This window comes from Haliotis rubra, unplaced genomic scaffold, assembly GCF_003918875.1.
Source record: "Haliotis rubra isolate DU_JTF1 unplaced genomic scaffold, ASM391887v1 Scf2, whole genome shotgun sequence".
Lineage (NCBI taxonomy): Eukaryota > Metazoa > Mollusca > Gastropoda > Lepetellida > Haliotidae > Haliotis > Haliotis rubra.
In genome coordinates this window covers 5,795,769-5,816,485 of record NW_025766002.1, presented here as the reverse complement: position 1 = coordinate 5,816,485, position 20,717 = coordinate 5,795,769, and the positions used below count along the sequence as shown (strand labels likewise).

General features: G+C 39.8%; 1 protein-coding gene across 1 annotated transcript; it reads right to left on the bottom strand.

The window, feature by feature from the left end:
* Positions 1-2,828: 2,828 nt before the first annotated feature.
* LOC124275421 (protein dbl-1-like) lies at positions 2,829-17,544 on the bottom strand. Its single transcript, XM_046710979.1, has 2 exons — positions 16,988-17,544; positions 2,829-7,131 (listed from the first exon to the last, which is right to left on the bottom strand). The coding sequence occupies exons 1-2, from the start codon at positions 17,283-17,285 to the stop codon at positions 6,320-6,322; spliced, it is 1,110 nt and encodes a 369-aa protein (XP_046566935.1). The 5' UTR covers positions 17,286-17,544; the 3' UTR covers positions 2,829-6,319.
* Between the last annotated feature and the right edge of the window lie 3,173 nt (positions 17,545-20,717).

Here is a 20,717-nt window from a genome sequence, read left to right as displayed (position 1 = left end):
CTGCTGTTAGCTTAAATGACTTGCAATACATCTAAACAGATTTCATCAGAAAAAAATGTTCTAATTCTACGTAGAGTTGACACAAATCAAACAACACCTTGTCTTAACATCGTCTACCCTCGTAGTACTCAACCTTTGTACACCTGTGAAAGAGTGCCCTCTGTTCTCCTGGGGATTACCTGCAGCGGTACGAGGTGACAGATGTGATGGCAGTGTTAATGTACAAGTGTTATTTTTACACAACTACTCAAAGACGACACGTTTGCCTACCTACCTCGTTATGAAGTCTGTTTGTATGTGATACTTCATACTTGAATATCTTGTTCTATGAAGTTCCTGCCCAGATAACTTGCACTGTGAGATGGCAACACCTTCCGAAGGAATGCCACTTGTACTTAGTGAGATTACACTCGTGACACACCGCAAGACAACTTCTTTAATCACTACCACTGAGCACATTATCTAATCAGTACGACTGAGCGTTATTAACACACATGGAAGCTGGTCTCATACATGTCTGTACGGACTTACAGTCCGTTTGATTTCATTTGAGACCGATGAATTGCTCACAAACATTAAATCTAATAAATGCCAAAAAAACAAAAAAAACAAAAATAAACAAACAAATTTTGCACAGTCACATGAAATCGACAGACCAACTCTGATGTTTTGTCTCATTATTTTGGTCACCCAAATAAAAACGTTTTTTAACAAACGACCATTATTTGGTTGTCGCTTTTCGTTATTTTTTACAAGGGGAACTTGCTGGTAGAACAGCCAGGTGTGCTAGATGATTGAAATTTCACTACACACGCTTGTAGATTACCTGTCTGTTCTTCAACTTCTTTATTCTGTAACTGAACGATATCAACTCTTTTATTCTGTAACTGAACGATATCAACATTTTTATTCTGTAACTGAGCGATATAAACTTTTATATTCTGTAACTGAACGATACCAACTTTTTTATTCTGTAACTGAACGATACCAACTTTTTATTCTGTAACTGAACGATATCAACATTTTTATTCTGTAACTGAACGATATAAACTTTTATATTCTGTAACTGAACGATATCAACTTTTTTATGCTGTAACTGAACGACATCAACTTTTTTATGCTGTAACTGAACGATATCAAGTCATGATATATTCCAAGCTAAAGTTAAACTTGGACTTATTTAAAATTAAAATCAAATTTAAGATTAAATTTATTTGACGATCCACTTCGAAATTCCTGTTGTTGTGCTCATGGAAACAGATATGCAAGAGTAGATCTGCAGTTGGTTTCCTTGGAAACGATTGCTTGTTGCTCAATGTCCTATTCTACATTTCACATGGATGTTGTCTGGTGGAACCCAGAGGTTCCAGTTCTTTCGTCAGTAAACCTTTGGTGAAATTACCCTTCATGTTTGACACATTGTCCCGAACCTTGAAGTTAGAGCTGTAACTGTATCTCTGGTCACCACGTTTACTGAAAATGTCCTATAGATGTTCCTTGAGTTGTTGGTGTGGTAATGGGTTCCTGGTGAGGGATAGGTGTACAATGTTGATGCATGAATGCAACTTGTTCTTATCTGAGATTTAGAATCCAGGGCCCAGATTTTCGAAGCTCTCTTAGCGCTAAGACAGTCGTAAGTGCCATGCATTATCATTTACTTATGACTATCTTAGCGCTAAGACACATTCGAAAATCTAGACCCAGACTGTTTGACAATCCTTATGGTATCAATTCTCTTGTCTCAGAAGACACCGTTTGTGATTATTCAGAAAGTCCTTCCATGATATCTGTTTGTATATTTGGGCTTCTGGGATTTAGATGAGTGCAGTACTAAAATGATGTCCATTTTCAAGTTTAAATATTCACGTTAATAGGATAACAATGATGTGTGCTTTGGGCAGATGTATTCCCCAGTTGAATTATAGGCCTTATATGTAGCATCAATGATATGTTCTGTGATCAATAGTGTTCAATTTGCTGACTGAGCAGTTGATACAGAGTAACATTCCTTTGGATATATATTGGCGTTCCTACCAACGTTGTCGGGTATGTCGGACCGCCGGATTCCGTGGTTATAAGACCTTGTTCTTGAAGGCAGATGTGGTTGTCTTGACTTGTGAGTGAGTTTAATTTTACGCCGCATTAAGCACCATTCAAGCCAAAACGCGGCGGGAAACACCAGAAATGGGCTTCACACATTATGCCAGTGTGGAAAATGAACCCGGGTCTTCGGTATGACGAGTGAACGCCATAACCCCTAGGTTATCCACCGCCAATGTAGATCTTCGTGACGAGCGAACTCTTTAACCACTAGGCTATCCACCCGTAGACCCGTAACGATTAAGATCCGGGTTCGAGTCTACATATATGCGTGAAGCCCTTTTCTTGCAAACCCGCTGTAATACTGCAAAAGCTGGCGGGCCACGCTGTCAAGTGCCGAGGGCTGATGAACGGTGTTTGCCTTGTATGAAGCCCAATCTAAGAGCATGTGTATGATGCAAACACACCAAGGATAAATATCCTCAGATCCAAACCCACAATAATCAATTCCTGTCATTATCAGAGATGCAACTGTTCACAGACAGGGTCAGTTGGGTAGCCTAGTGGTTAAAGCGTTCGCTCGTCACGCCGAAGATCCAGGTTCGATTCCCCACATGGGTACAATATGTGAAGCCCATTTCTGGTGCCCCCGACGTGATATTGCTGGAATATTGCTAAATGCAGCGTAAAACCAAAGTCACTCACTCACGCACTTCACAGACAATGTCAGCGTTCACAACCGCCAGGCCACGCTGTCCCATTATGAATCATATAAACTAAAACACAAATATCGACAACAATAGTTTATTCAAATGACCCCAAGGGGGGCCTTCATGATATCACAGCGTCAGAAGCAGTGGAGATAACAAATTTATCATATTTTGGCAAGAATCATCATCCGTCCATTTGGAGTTTATCTGTTGTCGACAATCACACAAGCACCTGATTGGTTGTGTTGAAACACATCAAAGTAAACAATTTGAGATATACGCATGTAAATAATAAAACGCAAATTGTATATGTACAAATATAATTTAAGATACTCTTTCTTGAGGAGAGAATATTTAAAAGTGTATACAATGCTGATATATACAGCTGACGTTGTTGAACCTTGAGCAATACTAAAGTACACATAGCTTTGAGTTTTTCTAATGATGACCTTTAAGTTTGCTAAAACCAAGGACCCAAACATATCAAAACAAGCACTTTATCTAATGAATTCTATTTAGAAACTACGTGATATAGCTATTAAGGGAAATGGGTCTATTCGTTCACAATTAAATGACCTCAACCAAATAGTTTGCTAGATGGACACATGCCACCTAATTTGTGCTCATAATATGTCCCTAAAAGCATAGAGACTATTCCTAAAATAAGGTTTTGTTATGTTTAGTGACTGGCGCTACACTCAACAATAATGGAGTCTGGACCAGATAATCCAGTGATTGATATTATTAGCATCGATCACCCATTTAGGCGCCATAATAGGTTGCTGGGGTTCGATCCCAACCCGGTATCGGTTCTGAGACTAGCTAAGCTAAATATGCGGATAAATATACCAGGGGCGGAACCAGGATTTTTGAGAAGAGGGGGTGCACATAAATCATGAAGTCTAAAGGTTAGGGGGAAATGATCCTCAGGGAGCACCCCCGCACACACCCTCTGGATCCGCCCCTGTAAACAGACCTACAAGGAAAGCTGACACCATTGGAATGGTACAGGAACACGGATACATCTCAAGATACAGCAACGGATTCACATAATTCAAACGTCGAGGTATTATCTGTACACGTGTTGTGAGTTAGCGTTCTCAGTTGCTTCGGTGGGGTGATGTACAATGAGTGAGTGAGTGAGTTTAAGTTTATAGTCACATCGGGAGTACTTCAGCCATATTGTGACTAAGATGTTCAATGAAATTTACAGACACACCGTTATAAAAATATACAGCTAAACCTCTTTCATCGGGACACGATTTCCAACCGTTGTGACTGACTCACTTTCGGATGAATCGTGGATAAAGGTCCCTTGTCTACAGTTCGACATCACAATAGTCAGCGTCCGGAATGAAGGGCTCCAGATACCCGAGGTTTCAGGTACATAGTTAACATAGCGAACTCAAATCACACTGAAGCTCACATTTACATAATGAAGATAAACAACATGACAGTGCCGTATAACTGACTAGCGCAAATGTTAGCCACACAAAATAAATAGTAAATAAATAAAATTTGATTTGTAGTCCAAGTAAATAAATAAATAAAATTTGATTTGTATTAACGGACGGAAGTGGATTTGCAGAGGTCGTATATTTACAAGACTAAGGAAGATTGTAAATAATATATATTAGTTCCTCGTATGGTCAATCAAACCTGTAAGAACACAAGTTCTCGTCAACCTTGACTTGTCACTGGTCAAACGCATTGTCGAACAGTTCGTTCCTTCTGTAGTGGGCAAATGTAGCTATTAAACCTGGTTTTCATGGCGTACAGATGTTCACAGTGGTGAAACACCGAGATTTAAAAACAACAATCGAATAACAGTCGGTATCGATAATCGAAATAGGAATCAAGTTGTGATAATAAAACATAAAAATTGCCTCACCACCTCAAAATGATAAAACGTGACAAACACATACATAAACAATGAGTAAACACATCTCGATATGCCATTTGAATTATTGTCTCACAATGAATGACGATTAGCCTAGTCAAGGTACAAGGGAAAAATATGATAATTAATTGTGAAAACATACAAACGAGATTTATGTAGATGATTGTGTGTTTTGCTAAACCAGTGATTGATAAGAAATCCATTTCGAGCCAAGCAGAATGTGAAAACGTGCTTTGGTTCTGCCGTAGTCGGACCCGCCCATTCTCAGCTCCCGTAACACAACTGACTGCTTACTTTCCCAAACTGGTTTAAAAATAGATGGATATTCAAACATGTTACCTCTACAAAACAAACAAACGACCACCGTACAGAGTTTCGAGTTTGATAACGTATCATACCGTTGCTTTAAAAGACATATATATTCCAACAAAGTATATCATACATAAAGCACATGCACACAAATAAATAAATAAATATTTTATATTTACAAAGATTCCATCTATATATACATAAATATAGTATCTTACATGAAGTATCAGATTCAGAGTAAAGGTTTAAGTTTTCCATCCAAAATAACTGAGATTGTATCTCATATGTTGAAATAGACATGCATCACTTGCATTTATGCAAATATAGAACATAGAGATGTCTATTTCATTCGTTTGAAAACATAAAACATCCAGGCAGACATTGGAGCAGGCAGCTTGTCGTCAGAAACTGCATCTGAAGACCATACCATACTGATTATAAGTTCCTCAGAATAATCCAAAATATTGTGAATTTTTGTTTCTAAAAACAACCCTACATATTCTGTGATTTATAGGACGATGATCCCTTGACAAAATTTACATAACAAAGACACCAGTGGTCCCCTTTGCCCTAATTAATAATGCATGGGTAAGAACTAAAATCTGATGCAGTATTTGATGCACATATATCAAACGAAAAAGGCAATAACTTCTAAAAACTGAAGTTTCAGAAACATGCCATATAAATTAATTCGGTGTCTTGTTCCACAAAGTCTTTTTGAGCCAAACTCTCATGCTCTAATACAGACTTACGAGAGTCGTAGTGCTAAGGGTCATGTGTGGAGCCGGGCTCAGCTCTTCAACGTGAAGAAGCAGGAACGAATACGTTGTGGCCTTCTTTTGAATTACACATAAACGGAGGGCAAAACAAAGGGTACCGAGCCTGTATTTATGTAATGAAAATTCACCGTTGATGAATTTTTGTCCATTTAACAATCACCCACTCCTACCATGTTCGAAATTTCACATTGTGCCGATGAAAAGCAAATTTACTTACATAACTGTTTTTAAGGTAACATACCCTTCAATTGTTGTGTATTTTGCGATTTAATTTTAAACTTAAATGTACTAAATTAAATTTTATTTGGAACCAATGTAACCAAGCAGATTCATTGCTGACTAAGCGCCAGCACAGTTAATTGTTTAGATATATTGCCATCTAAAGTAATTTTCAAAGTAAAATCAAACATTTGAGGAAAACATCTGACAGGTATAGTTTCTTTTGTTCCTCGGTTCTAATATAACTTAAGCCCTCTTTGCTGTATGTCATATATACTTTGTACGTGTATTAACACATGTACGTCATTCAGTCAATCCCGTAGCTCATTGCAAACGTCTGTCCTAACTGAAACGCTCCGTTGTCAGGAACACTTGCACTCGTCGACAATCATGTCAGGGTGGTCCGAATATGTCATCTTCCCAAACTCGTCGAGGCTTAGCAACGTCAGAGGACGTAGTCGCGTCGCCGTACACGTGGGCTGAGGAACACGAGTTGGGTCCATGTGATGTAGAAGAGACTTAATCCCTGCGAATGTGTGCGCCATCTTGTATCGATGTGGGCACTCTCCGGCGCAGTAATAAGCGTCATATCCGGGAGGGGCGATAACCCAGTCATCCCAGCCTATTTCTTTGAAGGATATGTAAGTGTGGTACCGGCAACACCTCTTCTCGCCGTCCGTTGCTTTACAGTCTGTCCTTCCGACCTCCCGTTTCTCTCGGGGAAAAACTTTACCTCTCTCACCTAAGTTCACTAAAAGGGTAGATCGAATACTGGACATTAGGGATTTACGATCAGTCTTGTCCTGCTCATTGGATCTTCGTCCTTTTATGAAAACCAGAACAAATGTCACATCCCCAGTGAAATTCTTTCTCAGAGTTTCTGAAACATCGATATTCATGCAAGCAGACGACAGGGACTTTACTGGACGACTTACGACAAGATGGCGCCCGGTCCTGTGCGAGCCACTGTCGTGCTCAAGTTGGTAAATTAGAAGTCTCCCTTTTCTGTTCAGGGTTTGGGAAGGTCTCCTTCCATTGGATATCTTCTGACAAAAACTAAGCCATGCTTTTTCTACAAGATGATGTCGAGGCGAATGTTCCCCTATGTGAAACGTTGTCGCATGGAGCGGAGTCACGTCAGGGAAATGAGAGCTCACGTCCAAAGGGACACCATCTATAACAGAAACAATCAAATTAAATAATGCTGGTTGTGTCAAATCAGGCAGCAGTAACAGGACTTACTGAATCTCAGTAAATGCGATAAATATTTTAGTCAAGAATATTATATACAATTGTAGTAAGAAAGGTTTCATGCCAAATATTTCATACATCAAGAGACAAATCATACAATATTATAATGCCACAAAATATGTATACATGGACATTAACTTTGACCAGGAACCCTACTTCCTAAAACTATGGTCCAGTTTACACATGCTATTTAGAACCGTTGAGTAAGTAAATTATCTCGTTGTACATGTAACCATGTGATTGACTCTGTACAATTATACTGAAGTATTGTCAACCTTACACGTATGTATTGAACTGTATACTTTTACACATGTCAACCTTAAAAAAAAGCAAACTAAATTTATTTTTTTTAAATGACTTACTGAATCTGGCTCAAAATGGCGCCTGTTCATAGAAGTGTATGTATTATTTCTTTTGGAGATTTGGAGTAGCGATTTCAGTTTGAAGTTTATCTTTTATATAACTATGAAAGTGATTCGATATGTTGGCGCCTGATTTAAATGACTTGTCTGTCGGGAATGGATTTTCTTTTATACACAAATAAGGATATATACTGGTGCAGATGCACTAATGCATGTAGTGGAGATTTAGAAATATGCCTAGGTTGCTTTTTTTATCAGGATTCCATATTGTCGCATTTACTGATGTCCTTTATCATAGATGAAGGTTTAAAGTCTATACCTTGTGCTTATTAAGAGCAACGTTTGAACAACTTATCAGCCATGAATAAAAGTAACTAATTATTCCTTTCAGCTCGAGACGTTCATACTACACACATTGAAGACGCCCGAAGTAGTAACAATATGCTATATATCGAGACATTAGATTTGTGGAATACCTTGCAATTACTGAAAGGTGAATATGTATTCTTACATTTAATGGAATACAAGTCACATTGAATTGTAGACTTTCCTAACCGAATGCAATGTCTCTGTTGGGATGTTTTTGTGACATTTCATATTGGTCAGAATACGTTTAGTACAGTGCATCAGTCATAGGCAATGCCAACAATAACACTTCTAACGTCTCAATATATACACCCGTGTATTAATTAAGCACCACCCTATTTTGAAAATAAGATGTGATGCTACAGAAACGTTAGGGTATAGCCATCAATTTAATCAACCTGTAGTTAAAGAAGCTTTATCCACTTATAAAGGTTATTTTTTGGAAAGAGTTTAGAATATCATTTCAGACAAAATTAATTGGTAAAAAATACAGGGTGGTGCTTAATTAATGCACTGGTGTATATATGGATTATCACAGAACGTCAACGACATATCTGAGGAGAGAGTGTTGTGTTGTATGTTGTGGCGTGGTCAGGTGAAACGTCGCGTTCAATGACGTTGCTCTACATGCATATATGTGTGTTGCGTGTGCATGTGTGTGTGCGTGCGTGTGCGTTTAGTCTTTACTAACCGGGACTAATGCCTGTTGTATAGCGCTTGTGAACTGAGATAGCATGCGCACATTTACAAAGCGCTCTCGCTCGTGTATCGTGGAACAAGGCGCTGTCTATCGTATGTTGCAGCGTTGAGATGCGCTGTGTCTCGTGTTGTGGCGTGGCTGTGTGTCTCGTGTTGTGGCGTGGCTGTGTGTCTCGTGTTGTGGCGTGGCTGTGTGTCTCGTGTTGTGGCGTGGCTGTGTGTCTCGTGCTGTGATACCCCGTCGCGTGACCTTGCCTCTCCATAGAGTGTTGTGCCACCTTCGTTGCCTATAAAGTGGGGCTCATTTACGTATCGTGTTGCTGTGTGCACTACCGTGTTGCATGATTGCGCAGTTTCTTCGTGGCGTGGTCTGGCGTGGTGGGGCATGGTCCTTTGCATTCTGAGTATCAAATGATGGCGTGGGGCTATTCATTCTGTTGTTTTGTTTTGTAACCGTGCACTGTGCTGTGGTACGGCGCTAAGTATAATGTTACGTCTCTGTTTATCGTGTTCAGTTGCGACGCGTGTTTTGTTTAGCCAAGTTGCGGTTTGATGTGAGATTTAAGATTAGGTAGATTGTGGTCTGGTGTAAATTAAGCTTAAAAGTGTTACGTTGATTAAGAGGTTATTTCAGTGTAAACGAATGACGTCAATCGAGATCGTTGTCATGTGTGCAAAGAGAGTGGGACGAGTTGGCCAAGTCGTCTAAAGCACTGGAATTCGCTGTGTACAGTTACGTCTCTTGGGCACGCCACGAAGCTATGATTGCGGGTTCGAATCCCTGTTTGCTCATTACATTTTTAGGTTTGTCAGCTCCATACCCATACTAGTAGGATACACCTAAGTGGTCATTTAGGTCAACTTCTGAGACCTGCATCACTTCGGACTTCCTGCCACCGTTACTTGAGTGAGTGAGGGACTGAGTTTAGTGTTACGCCGCACTCAACAATGTTCCAGCTATATGGCGGCTGTCTGTAAATAATCAAGTCTGGACCAGACAATCCAGTGATCAACACCATGAGCATCGATCTGCGCAATTGGGAACCAATGGCATGTGTCAACCAAGTCAGCGAGCCTGACCACCCGATCCCGTTAGTCGCCTCTTACGACAAACATGGGTTACTGAAGATCAATTCTAACCCGGACCTTCATCGGTCACCGTTACAGTGCTCGAATACCTTTCAAAGTGGCCATTAACTCACACTCGTGTACAAATGCAGAAATAAAAGTCAATAATTTCAATTATATCTCTGTATAAGGATGTGTTAAATAGAAAAAAAAACTATAGATAGTTTTTCTAAGATGACTGAGATAACTGCTACATCGCTGCCGACAGCAACATCCACCGATAGCATCTAGTGCGTGAAGGACCTCTGTTGGATAGCGCCTGGGTCACCTAACCGCATACACATCACTATGCAATCGACGCTCTAACATATCGGTCTTGGTTCGACCTCCTGATTTCTGAATCAAAACCCACCGCCCATGAATGAAGCTGTCATATTAGAACAATACCCATCATATCGAACCTGTGGGCGGCGGCTCAAAGCTCTTCTTACGAGGTTTCCGACATCCCATAAAATTAACTAATGTTTAAGGCATGTACATATTCTTTTGAGAAAAGTGTTCAATTATGCTTGAAATCCCACAATGCCTGATAACAGAGCTAAGGTCAATAAGATTGCATGTTCTGTCATCCCAACTCCTCATGAACTGATGCTCATCTTTAGGTACAGATTAATAATAATCAATAGCAGAACTGCCCCTGCAGATATTGCTTTGTAGAAGATGAGGAACAAAACATCTCTTTATCCCTGTCGATTTGCTTCCTTCGCATCTTCTCGCTTAACGTTAACGTGGTCCTGGTGATGCATTATTCATAGACACGTGGGTGGGTATTATCGAAGCATACTTTGCCTATATTTGACTACAGTTTGGCATAAAGTCTTAAAACTGTTTCCATGTGGAATTCTCGCGATGTTTAATTTGCACGGGGCATAAATATCAGTAACAGTATTTATTTCACGCTGCGCAAAACCTGGAACTAATAACACTTTCAACATGTAGAATTTACAAATGTAAGGTGGCAGGTCTTTTTATTCCTTTACTACTCTATTTCTTGGTCCATTCTGTCGAAACTGTAGCATGGTTTGGGATTGGAGCGATTTTATACATTGCGTATGCAATGGATATCACGTGGGTGCACCAAGTAAATGAGTTTAGTTTTACGCCGCTTTTAGCAATATTCGAGCAATATCACGGCGGGGGACTCCAGGAATGGGTTTCATATATTTTACCCCTGTGGGAATCGACCCCTGGTCTTCAGCAAGACGAGAGAAAGTTAAACCACTAGGCTACCCTACCGCCCCAAGAGCATGCATGAAAGATAATTCGGATGCATTTTGTTTACTCTCACACAATAAGGATATAATTAATATGAAACGTGTTATGCACGTTTTCTGAAAGGAAGAAGGTACAGTAATCTCCATTTAAACATGTTTAACATCTCGCTGCTAATGTTGCTGAGTGCAGACACAAAAGCTAAGAAAGAGTCCATAAATGCTGAATTAGCAAGCTTCCAAATAACATTTTTATCGCGATATCTAATAACATTCCAGTTTGAAAACGTTGTTTTAAAAGTGAAAATACTCAAGTTTGAGTCTAATATGCCCACACAATCTAATTACTGCTGGGATACGTGTACTATTTCAAAACGCCCACATCCGACTTTATGATCGTGTTTGCATAAATGTTAACCGAAGTAAAAGGAACTGTTTTAAAAAAATAAGCAGGTGACTTACACCATAAGCGTGAAGACATGATGGTTACTTGGAATTATTAAAACTTCCACGCCTGACTTGTGCTTTGCAATTTGGTGTTCAGAAAATGAACCAATGTAAAAAGGGCAAAAGTAATAAAATGAATATTTGGGTGTCAAACTGAGCTTGTGGTCTCGAGATAAGTTAAAACTACATAATCCCATAATGACTGTCCCCAAGATGTCAAGGTACCCGGTGTAGTGAGATTTGACAAGAGGAGAGTGTGACCCACGGAGGTATATCGTTTATTGTATATCAACGATGCCAGCTTCTGTGTTTCCCACACGCGGCATTTACACCTGATACACTTCGAAATAAACACAGCCTTTAATGTTTTAATACCATTGTAAATACCAATTTTACTTATTAAACGTAATAACATAATCCCGAAGCAAACATTACTTCAAAGATTACTTCGTGTCGTGCCACGTCCTCAAGACAGTCAGAGTGGTTTAAATAAGACCAATTTTTGGACAAACCTCATAATAAAAAGCATTAATAATAACTCAACCTAGAACGAGAGTTTTCATCTAGCAAGACTTCAATCCCATCCAAGATTGTCCAATTTCCTCTATAAAACTAAACGCTGATTAATAAGATCATTAGCTTGCCGTAAGCCGACGGTTAAAGATTACAGAAATAGATATATTTAGGATCTCGGTCAAGTCATAGGGTTCTAAATACCACATAACTTCACCTTTTAAGCTTTAATCCTGTATAAATATGCTTGTGATCTGTAAGACAACTTGCTGGGAACTTAATTATGTCTAAATATTGACTCCATTGATCTTTGGATTTGTATCAGAAATTTAAGCGCAACATGCCATTCATCAAGCTTATTTGATATCAGTATAAATGGGAATTTAGTTACTTTTAGCCTTAGTATTTAAGTCCGGGTTAACAATGCCCGTTGTCGAACGTCCGGGTGCGGTGTGGAATAGCTAATTCATAAGCGGTTTGTTAGTTGTTAAAACGCAAACTCAGCAATATATCAGCTCCAGTCTGCAAAGAATCGAGTTTCGATCAGGCTATCTAGATTTCGATATTGTGGGAAACGATCGGTGTATGAGAACATGCTATCGACCAAGTTCCCTGCCTGTCCACCCGGTCCCTTTAGTGTCCTCTGTTATGAACAGTATACCCGGTAGGTTCGGGTTGTATACCTGATTCCAAACAGGAATAATTGTAGGTACCATGTGTAAGCTTAATTTTTATGGGAGTCCCAGAAAATTTGATTCAAGACACATTTAGTTTGTAATTAGTTTTTGTGGTTTGTTAAAAAACCCAAATGCACACAGACCCTGTCTCGGTTTGACACAAGGCAATAATTACATCCAAGGCCACAATTTGGCAATGTATCGGAGCCCCTTCTGTCCAAACTTGCAGATCTAACAGTAACGTAGATCAGAGTCTCCCTTTAAAACTGTTCTCAGTCTCCACTGCCCAACCTTGCAGATCTAACAGTAACGTAGATCGGAGTCTCCCTTTAAAACTGTTCTCAGTCTCCACTGCCCAACCTTGCAGATCTAACAGTAACGTAGATCGGAGTCTCCCTTTAAAGCTGTTCTCAGACCCCCTCGGTCCAACTTTGCAGATCTGACAGTAACGCTACTGACATTTATTCCGAATTCAGCCTAATAAGTATCTATTGATCAAGACGAAAGAGGCTATCGTTCTGTTGCTCGACGACAAGTGTATTATTGGAGTAATCGTAAACGATTAGCATCTGCCATGCCACAGCGGCCCGTTTTGCCCCAATATGTGATGGGCTTCAATGGCAGACGTGCGCTGTGCAAATAAATGAACACTTGACATTTTACTTTTACTCTTAGATCTCTGTGTGATAAATTGGGATAATTTTTAGCATGGGTATCGATCGACGGTCTATATATAGCCCACGTACATGCTGCAATGAGTCCCTTTCAGGAAGACCACGCGTACGAATCTTTGGAACGCGCACCTATAATCCGCCTAATCGGTCCAGAGATGCTACAAATTTGATAAATCCTTTGGGCAAGTGACAAATTAACCACATTTATAATGTAAACCATGACTTTCATTTTTGTGCTATTTGCATGCATGCATTGATTCATATTCATGAGATATACTGAAAAGATCTTTGATCGCTACTTATATTTAATATTCGAGTGATACTAATAAACGTTGATATTTCTATTTATATACAGTAATAAATACGTTATTTAATAATAAAATAAATATAGACTATAACGGAGGCAAAGCCAAATTGATCGTTCTATATTTCTACGAACATTTTTGTGACAAAAATAAACCATTATCATTAGCATGATATATTTGGGTCGCGTTAGATAGGCGGTCGTATGTAAGAGCTGGGGTTCGGTGGGTGTGCGTGTAATCTGCAGTCTTCACTGTTACAGCTCTGAACTCTATCATCAGAAGGAAGTAAGAGTGGCCCAGTCGTCTAAAGCGCCAAGGGTTCGAATCTCGGTGTGGTTCACACAAATGTCTGAGGGCTGCATCACCTCGGGTTCCCTTCAGACATTAACCTGACATGCTGCGTTATAAACGGTGAGTGAGCGAGTGAGTATGATTTTACGCCGCTTTAAGCACTATTCCAGCAATATCACGGCGGGGGTCACCGGAAATGGGCTTCACACATTGTACCCATGTTGGAAGCGAATCTGGGTCTGGGACTGGATATGACAGACCTACCCTTCCTTAGAATCAAACCTAAGGAGTATGTGCAACATGCGATAACCCAACCCATCTACCTAAAACCCCATCGCAGAGGATTCAAATCATTTCAGATTCTTTGTTTCCAAGCCATTCCCCTATATATGCAACATCATTAATATTTCAACTTAATGCCTTGGAATCGAACCCACGATCATAAAATCTGCCACAAACAAAGGGCACACCCATGCATAACGTATAGTTGCGCCTTACACAGCTTGGTGACTCTGTTCCAAAGAGTCAGTATGAGTTAAGGTTGTATTGTTAATATTCCAGGCATTTATCGGTTGAATAAACAAGACAAATTGTACCATGTGGGGAATCAAACCCGTAGCCTTTGGTGTACCAAGCAATCGCTTTAACAGCTACCCCCTGACCAGCGCGCCCCAGACAAGATACTGTGAATCATGTTTGAGCATCCCCCTCACGGGACGGTGTGGGTGGTGATTGCACACTAAGCCATGCAAACTCAAGTGTATGTCATCTTGGATTCTGACGCTCACTGATAAGCCGCTGATTTATCTTATGATATTCTTTCCCGATACCGAAACCGTTTTTCATTGATGGAACCATCGGTCCATGTCCTTGATGTCAACGCGTTAAACGACTCAGGTTCCAACGTGTCAGTAAAGATTACTACACAGCGACAGACCAATATCTTTGTTAGCCTCCTCTAATGTATCGACAAAGGGTCACGAAAATGCTCATCACATTATGTGATGAGCAAAGACAGTTGCATCATGAACTGATTCTGTAAGCTGAACGTTGTTTCTTCAAGAACATGGGTTAACTTTTCTTCAAGTATGTAATGTAGTTTTAAAGGACAATAAAACCTCAAATGTCATCGTGATGCGAGTCGTAAACATTAACCACTTCAATAAAACCCATGAGCACGGCAATAAAGCTGTAAATAAACGGATCATACGCAAAGCAATGTGGAATTTGAATCAACAAGCAGCGGATCCTGGCGCGACTGGGGGACGCAACTCTGCACATTAACCTTCGAGATAATGGACGACTTTGTTCCCAAAAAGAACAATGCCAGACACGAGGACAGGGGAACTTGAAATGATTGGGTAAATTACTTAATCAGATATCATAGCAAGAATGAGTGAATGAGTTTAGTTTTACGCCGTGTTTTGCAATGTTCCAGCAACATCACCAGTAATGGGCTTCACATATTGTTCTCATGTGAGGAATAGAACCAGGGTTTTCGGCGTGACGAGCGAATGCGTTAACCATTAGGCTACCCTACCACCCCTCATAGCTAGAGGCTTTATAAGGAAATAACACTTCAAGTAAGCCGATGGAATCTGATGATAGTACCGTCTCTACAATAATAGATACATACAATCGATAAGTCGTACTAAAGCTAAGATGAACTAATAATCACATTCGTCAAGTACGTGTTACAAAAATTACCTCTAGTACCAAGTATCATTATCAAACAAGCCCAAACGACTAATATATAGTAGTATAATCTAACATACACACTTCCCGTGTCACAAAAGTTACGACAAATACCAAGTATTATAATCTTACATACACACTTCCCGAGTCACACGTCACTAAAGTTACGATAAATACCAAGTATTATAATCTTACATACACACTGCCCGTGTCACATGTCACAAACGTTACGACAAATACCAAGTATTATAATCTAACATACACACTTCCCGTGTCACATGTCACAAAAATTACGACAAATACCAAGTATTATTATCAAACATGCACGCTTCCTAGTCTCGTGCTGAAGGTGTTTGAGTGTCATGTCAGCGCGACTGTCAGCTGTTTTAAACCGTAACACCTCGTGCATCGACACCAAGGCAATGCGGCCTGGAATGCAGTTATCAGTCTATACAAGGACTATACCTGCGGTGCCTTATCTAACAAAATCAAATCACATTCCATATTGGCCTGTGTAATGTGGAGAAAGACCCGAATCATAATACATACGAAAATGGTGTGGTATCTGGGTATAAGAAAGGCATATTTCTATAGCTAGGTCTCTTTTAGTCGATATATAATGGGAGAAGATGAGCTAGTTCATATGACGTTCAACTGACTGACTGAGTTTGGTTTTACGCCGCTTTTAGCAATATTCCAGCAACATCACGGCGGGGAACACCAGAAATGGGCTTCACACAATGTACCCATGTGGGGATTCGAACCCGGGTCTTCGGCGTGACGAGCAAACGCTTTAACCACTAGGCTACCCCACCGCCCATGACGTTCAACAGTTTATATTATTAAAAGTTGAACATACGTTTTAAAAAGAAAATCTTTTTATGTTCTTTTATAGGATTTCAGTTGACTATCGAAAGGTCATCATCAATTGCTAATTGCTCGAGTGACATTTAACATAAGATGAAACGTCAGAGCTAGAGAAAGAAATTCTCTTTGGTTTAAAAAGCAAAATAGCTGTGAAAACTATATGAATGGAAACTCTGTGATGGAAGACTGTGTTCGCGATAAGAGTGAATATGGCTTCGAAATAAAACATTATAACATTAGATTTCCATTAATTTGAAAGTACATGTACCTTTTTCTGAACTGTAAAGTGACAACACATATTTCGTTATTTAATACAATTACTTCAATGTTTAAGATGTAAGATGAAAAATGCAGAGTATATATATATATACAATTCAAACGAACCGAAACAAGTCACACCTGCGATATGCCTGGAGGTGTCTGCATTGTTAACTGTCATAAGTGTTTATATATCTGTGCACGTATAACGCATGTGTCTCTGGGTACATTTAACACTGGAAGCCAAGCAGAGAATAAACTAGGAATTAAAGGAATGAAGACTTACTCAGTGCTCTGTAAGTATGTGGTTTTTCAGCCTCCTGTTGTGTATCGATCGGAAGTACTCCTCGCTGAATCATAAACTGACGAGCCATGTCGTTTTTGAGTTGATCATTTGGCAAAGCGGTGACATTTGGAGGAGAAGAATACCCAAGTCTCTTGAGGATTTTCTTTTTAAACTGGTTAATAAGAACTTCTTTGTATTCCGAAGATTCCGAAGCGGGTAGACATTTGAGATGTCCCGGAGTCCAACAAATGACAAAAGTTAGTGCTACCAGCGGCAGTGCCAATGTGGTATCTTTCATAGCGTGTTGTCAATAGCAGTTGTCAATTTCAATCCGTCACTTGTCTCTGTGGATGGTTAACTGACCGTTGAAGTGTATTCCCGTCCTTTTAAATAATGTGAACCAAGTTCCGTTAACTGATACTCCCATTTAAGACGGAAGATTTAGGCTTGACTTGTAATTGATGGAAACCGATGAACGGAAATGTGATGAAATTTACATGAAAAAAAAAATCAGCTGGTTTGGTGTACGCGCAAGATTGCACTGTCGAAAGCGACAGACATTTGTAATATAAACTTGGCGTATCATGCTGGGGACTCCTCTCCCTATAGTGACGTCAGATTTCACTATTATAGTTTACTGGGGTGACAGCTAAATCACCAACCAATGAGAAAGGTTGTACATTGCCCCGCACGCCTTGCTGACAAATGTGAAATGGACAACAGTCTACCAGCGCCAGTGATAGCACCAATAACACCATTTTTTCTTTAAAAAAACATGTTGGGATTATGATTTTCGCGAGGGTGCATTTTTCTTACTGATCAGCAAAGAAAACCAAGCGTTTGTATATTACAATAAATTATTTGTCGATATCATATATTCCTTAGTGGGCGTAATAGCGGGGCAATGATAGCTTGATATGTTTATAGGCTAATATTCTACATATCTTAAATACCTCTGCAAGGTCTGTTGAGAGGTACTCCGCCCATTTTAACAATCTTCCAGTTCTCGTACGAATGAAAATCTCGGTGTTTACTAACATACAAATTGTCGGGAGCACGCGGTGTATTGTGAGATCGGTGGAAACGCCGTAGGGAACTATGTGGCCTTATCCATCTGATGAGGAAGTAAATATCGCTACTGAGGAAGGCGATTCTCACGGCAGCGCGTTAAGCCGGCGATACAACAGCGGGGTTTAAACGCGGGGGAGGAGGTGGTGGTACACGATCGCGTTCTTGATGTATACAGTTGGGCGTGTACTAGGCGGAGAATTACAACGTGCGAGAGGGTTAAATGTCAAGTCTCTCTATCATTAAACGTAACCATTAAACGAATTTAAAGCACTTGTGCCCCGAACTGCATTACTGTGTCACTAAGCAAAATATTTACCGTTATCTTTAACTGTTTACTATTGTCGAGACAACTAGGTCGGATTTAGTACCGTTAGGATAATATTTCATGCTTGTGATTCAGAGTAAATATGTTCAATGGAATGCTTTTCATTCTTGAAAACATAAATAAACGTAAAGTTTGATGCAACAGTTTCATAGATGATTATGAAACTATTACATGAAGCGTATTTCATCAGTATGTGGATTAATACGTCACAGTGCGCACATTGCCAGCAGCATGTATTCATCATCTGACTTCCTTTTAGAACAAAACCCTTTTATCAACCTTGCCCAGTCGTTACCTATATCAGCTGTTTCTGACGTAGGCAGTAGCGGAACAAGGAATCCCTTGCTCTCCCCTCCCCGACAGCCTGGTGTGAGTGGCAGTTATGTACATGTTATACGTGTGCTATCTACACGTTCCGCCCGTGTGAACCGGCTTGAACTGAGAGGGTGACAGGTACACTGGTTGCTGGTAAAGATCTATCTCAGTTATTCTTAATACTACGATCAGTAGTGACGTTTCAAAGCTTGGCAGTGGAAATGTTTGACGGCGATAATTTAGCGGAGTTATTGCATTGGCTGAAAAAGACATTGGCGAGAAAACAGCTGACATGAGGTACAAGCGATATGCTTTTGAAAAATGCTCTTGTCACAAATGACATGTATTTGATGAGGAAAACGGTGCAAATGTCGTCAGTATTGGGATGGTCAAATGAAATATAACGACATCGTACATGTAAGGGAAATTGAGCACGCTTTTATGATAAGGAAATGGATTAAAACTGATGACAGCAGAGGTCAGTATAGATATAAGGCCTATGAAATGAAGCATCTCTGTGGTGACGACTTGTAACGCGCCTTCCTATTTCTTTTGTGTCTAACATCAGACCATTTAATCGGGATTAGGTCTCTCAGTAAACCCCCATTTAGCACATTTATCGTTAATTGGAGATAAGTGGAGCACCGGTTATATCAGAAAAATAAAGAAACATCATCTCAAAAGATATAACAGTGTTTGATTTATCGAGGTTACCGATCGTAACAGAACAATAAAGAGACATCGAGTCAAAGTGTATTTCGAGATAACAGTGTTTGATTTAACAAGGTTACCGATCGTAACAGAACAATAAAGAGACATCGTAAAGTGTATTTTGAGATAAGAGTGTTTGATTTAACAAGGTTACCGATTGTAACAGAACAATAAAGAGACATCGACTCAAAGTGTATTTTGAGATAACAGTGTTTGATTTATCGAGGTTACCGATCGTAACAGAACAATAAAGAGACATCGACTCAAAGTGTATTTTGAGATAACAGTGTTTGATTTAACAAGGTTACCGATCGTAACAGAACAATAAAGAGACATCGTAAAGTGTATTTTGAGATAACAGTGTTTGATTTAACAAGGTTACCGATCGTAACAGAACAATAAAGAGACATCGTAAAGTGTATTTTGAGATAACAGTGTTTGATTTATCGAGGTTACCGATCGTAACAGCAATAAAGATACATCGTCTCAAATTGTATTTTGAGATAACAGTGTTTGATTTATCGAGGTTACCGATCGTAACAGAACAATAAAGAGACATCTTCTGAACAGATATTTTGAGATAACCGTGTTTTAACGAGCTTCCCTGTGTGAATACGCTGGATGCGTGACTAGGCAGTTGGAAAGTATACTTCGACGATTGATTCGGTGCTCTCGCTGTCGACCATTGGTTTAACTATTCCAGAGATGATAACAGACGTATTGTGTCGTTTAGAATTTGTTGTCTGTGGTATTTTTTCCACGTATATGTTCCCTCTTCCTTTCCTTATTTCCTTTTCTCTCTTGCGCAGATCGATGCTCATGCTATTGATCACTGGATTGTCTGGTCCAGACTCGATTATTTACAGACCGCCGCCATATAGCTGGGATATTGCTGAGTGCGGCGTAAAACTAAACTTACTCACTCACTCACTCACTCCTTTTCTCTCTCTCATACATTTCATCACTGAATATACAAAAGCAGCTGTTCATCTATCGCCGATCTTCTTTATGTGGTTAAATCTCGAGTACGCGACAGACGAAGAATCTGCACCACTACCACGAAAACGATTGACTGGGTAAAATTTTACGCCGCTTTTAGCAACATTCCAGCAACATAACGGCGGGGGACACCACAAATGGGCTTCACGCATTGTGCCCAGGTGTGGAATCGAACCCGGGTGTTCGTCGTGACAAACGGCCCCTTTAGCAACTAGGTTACCCAACCGCCCAAACCACCAAATCGAAGACAGGGTCATAACACAACACTATCTAACCGCACTATTCAGATCTTGTTATCTGGGGAGGTAG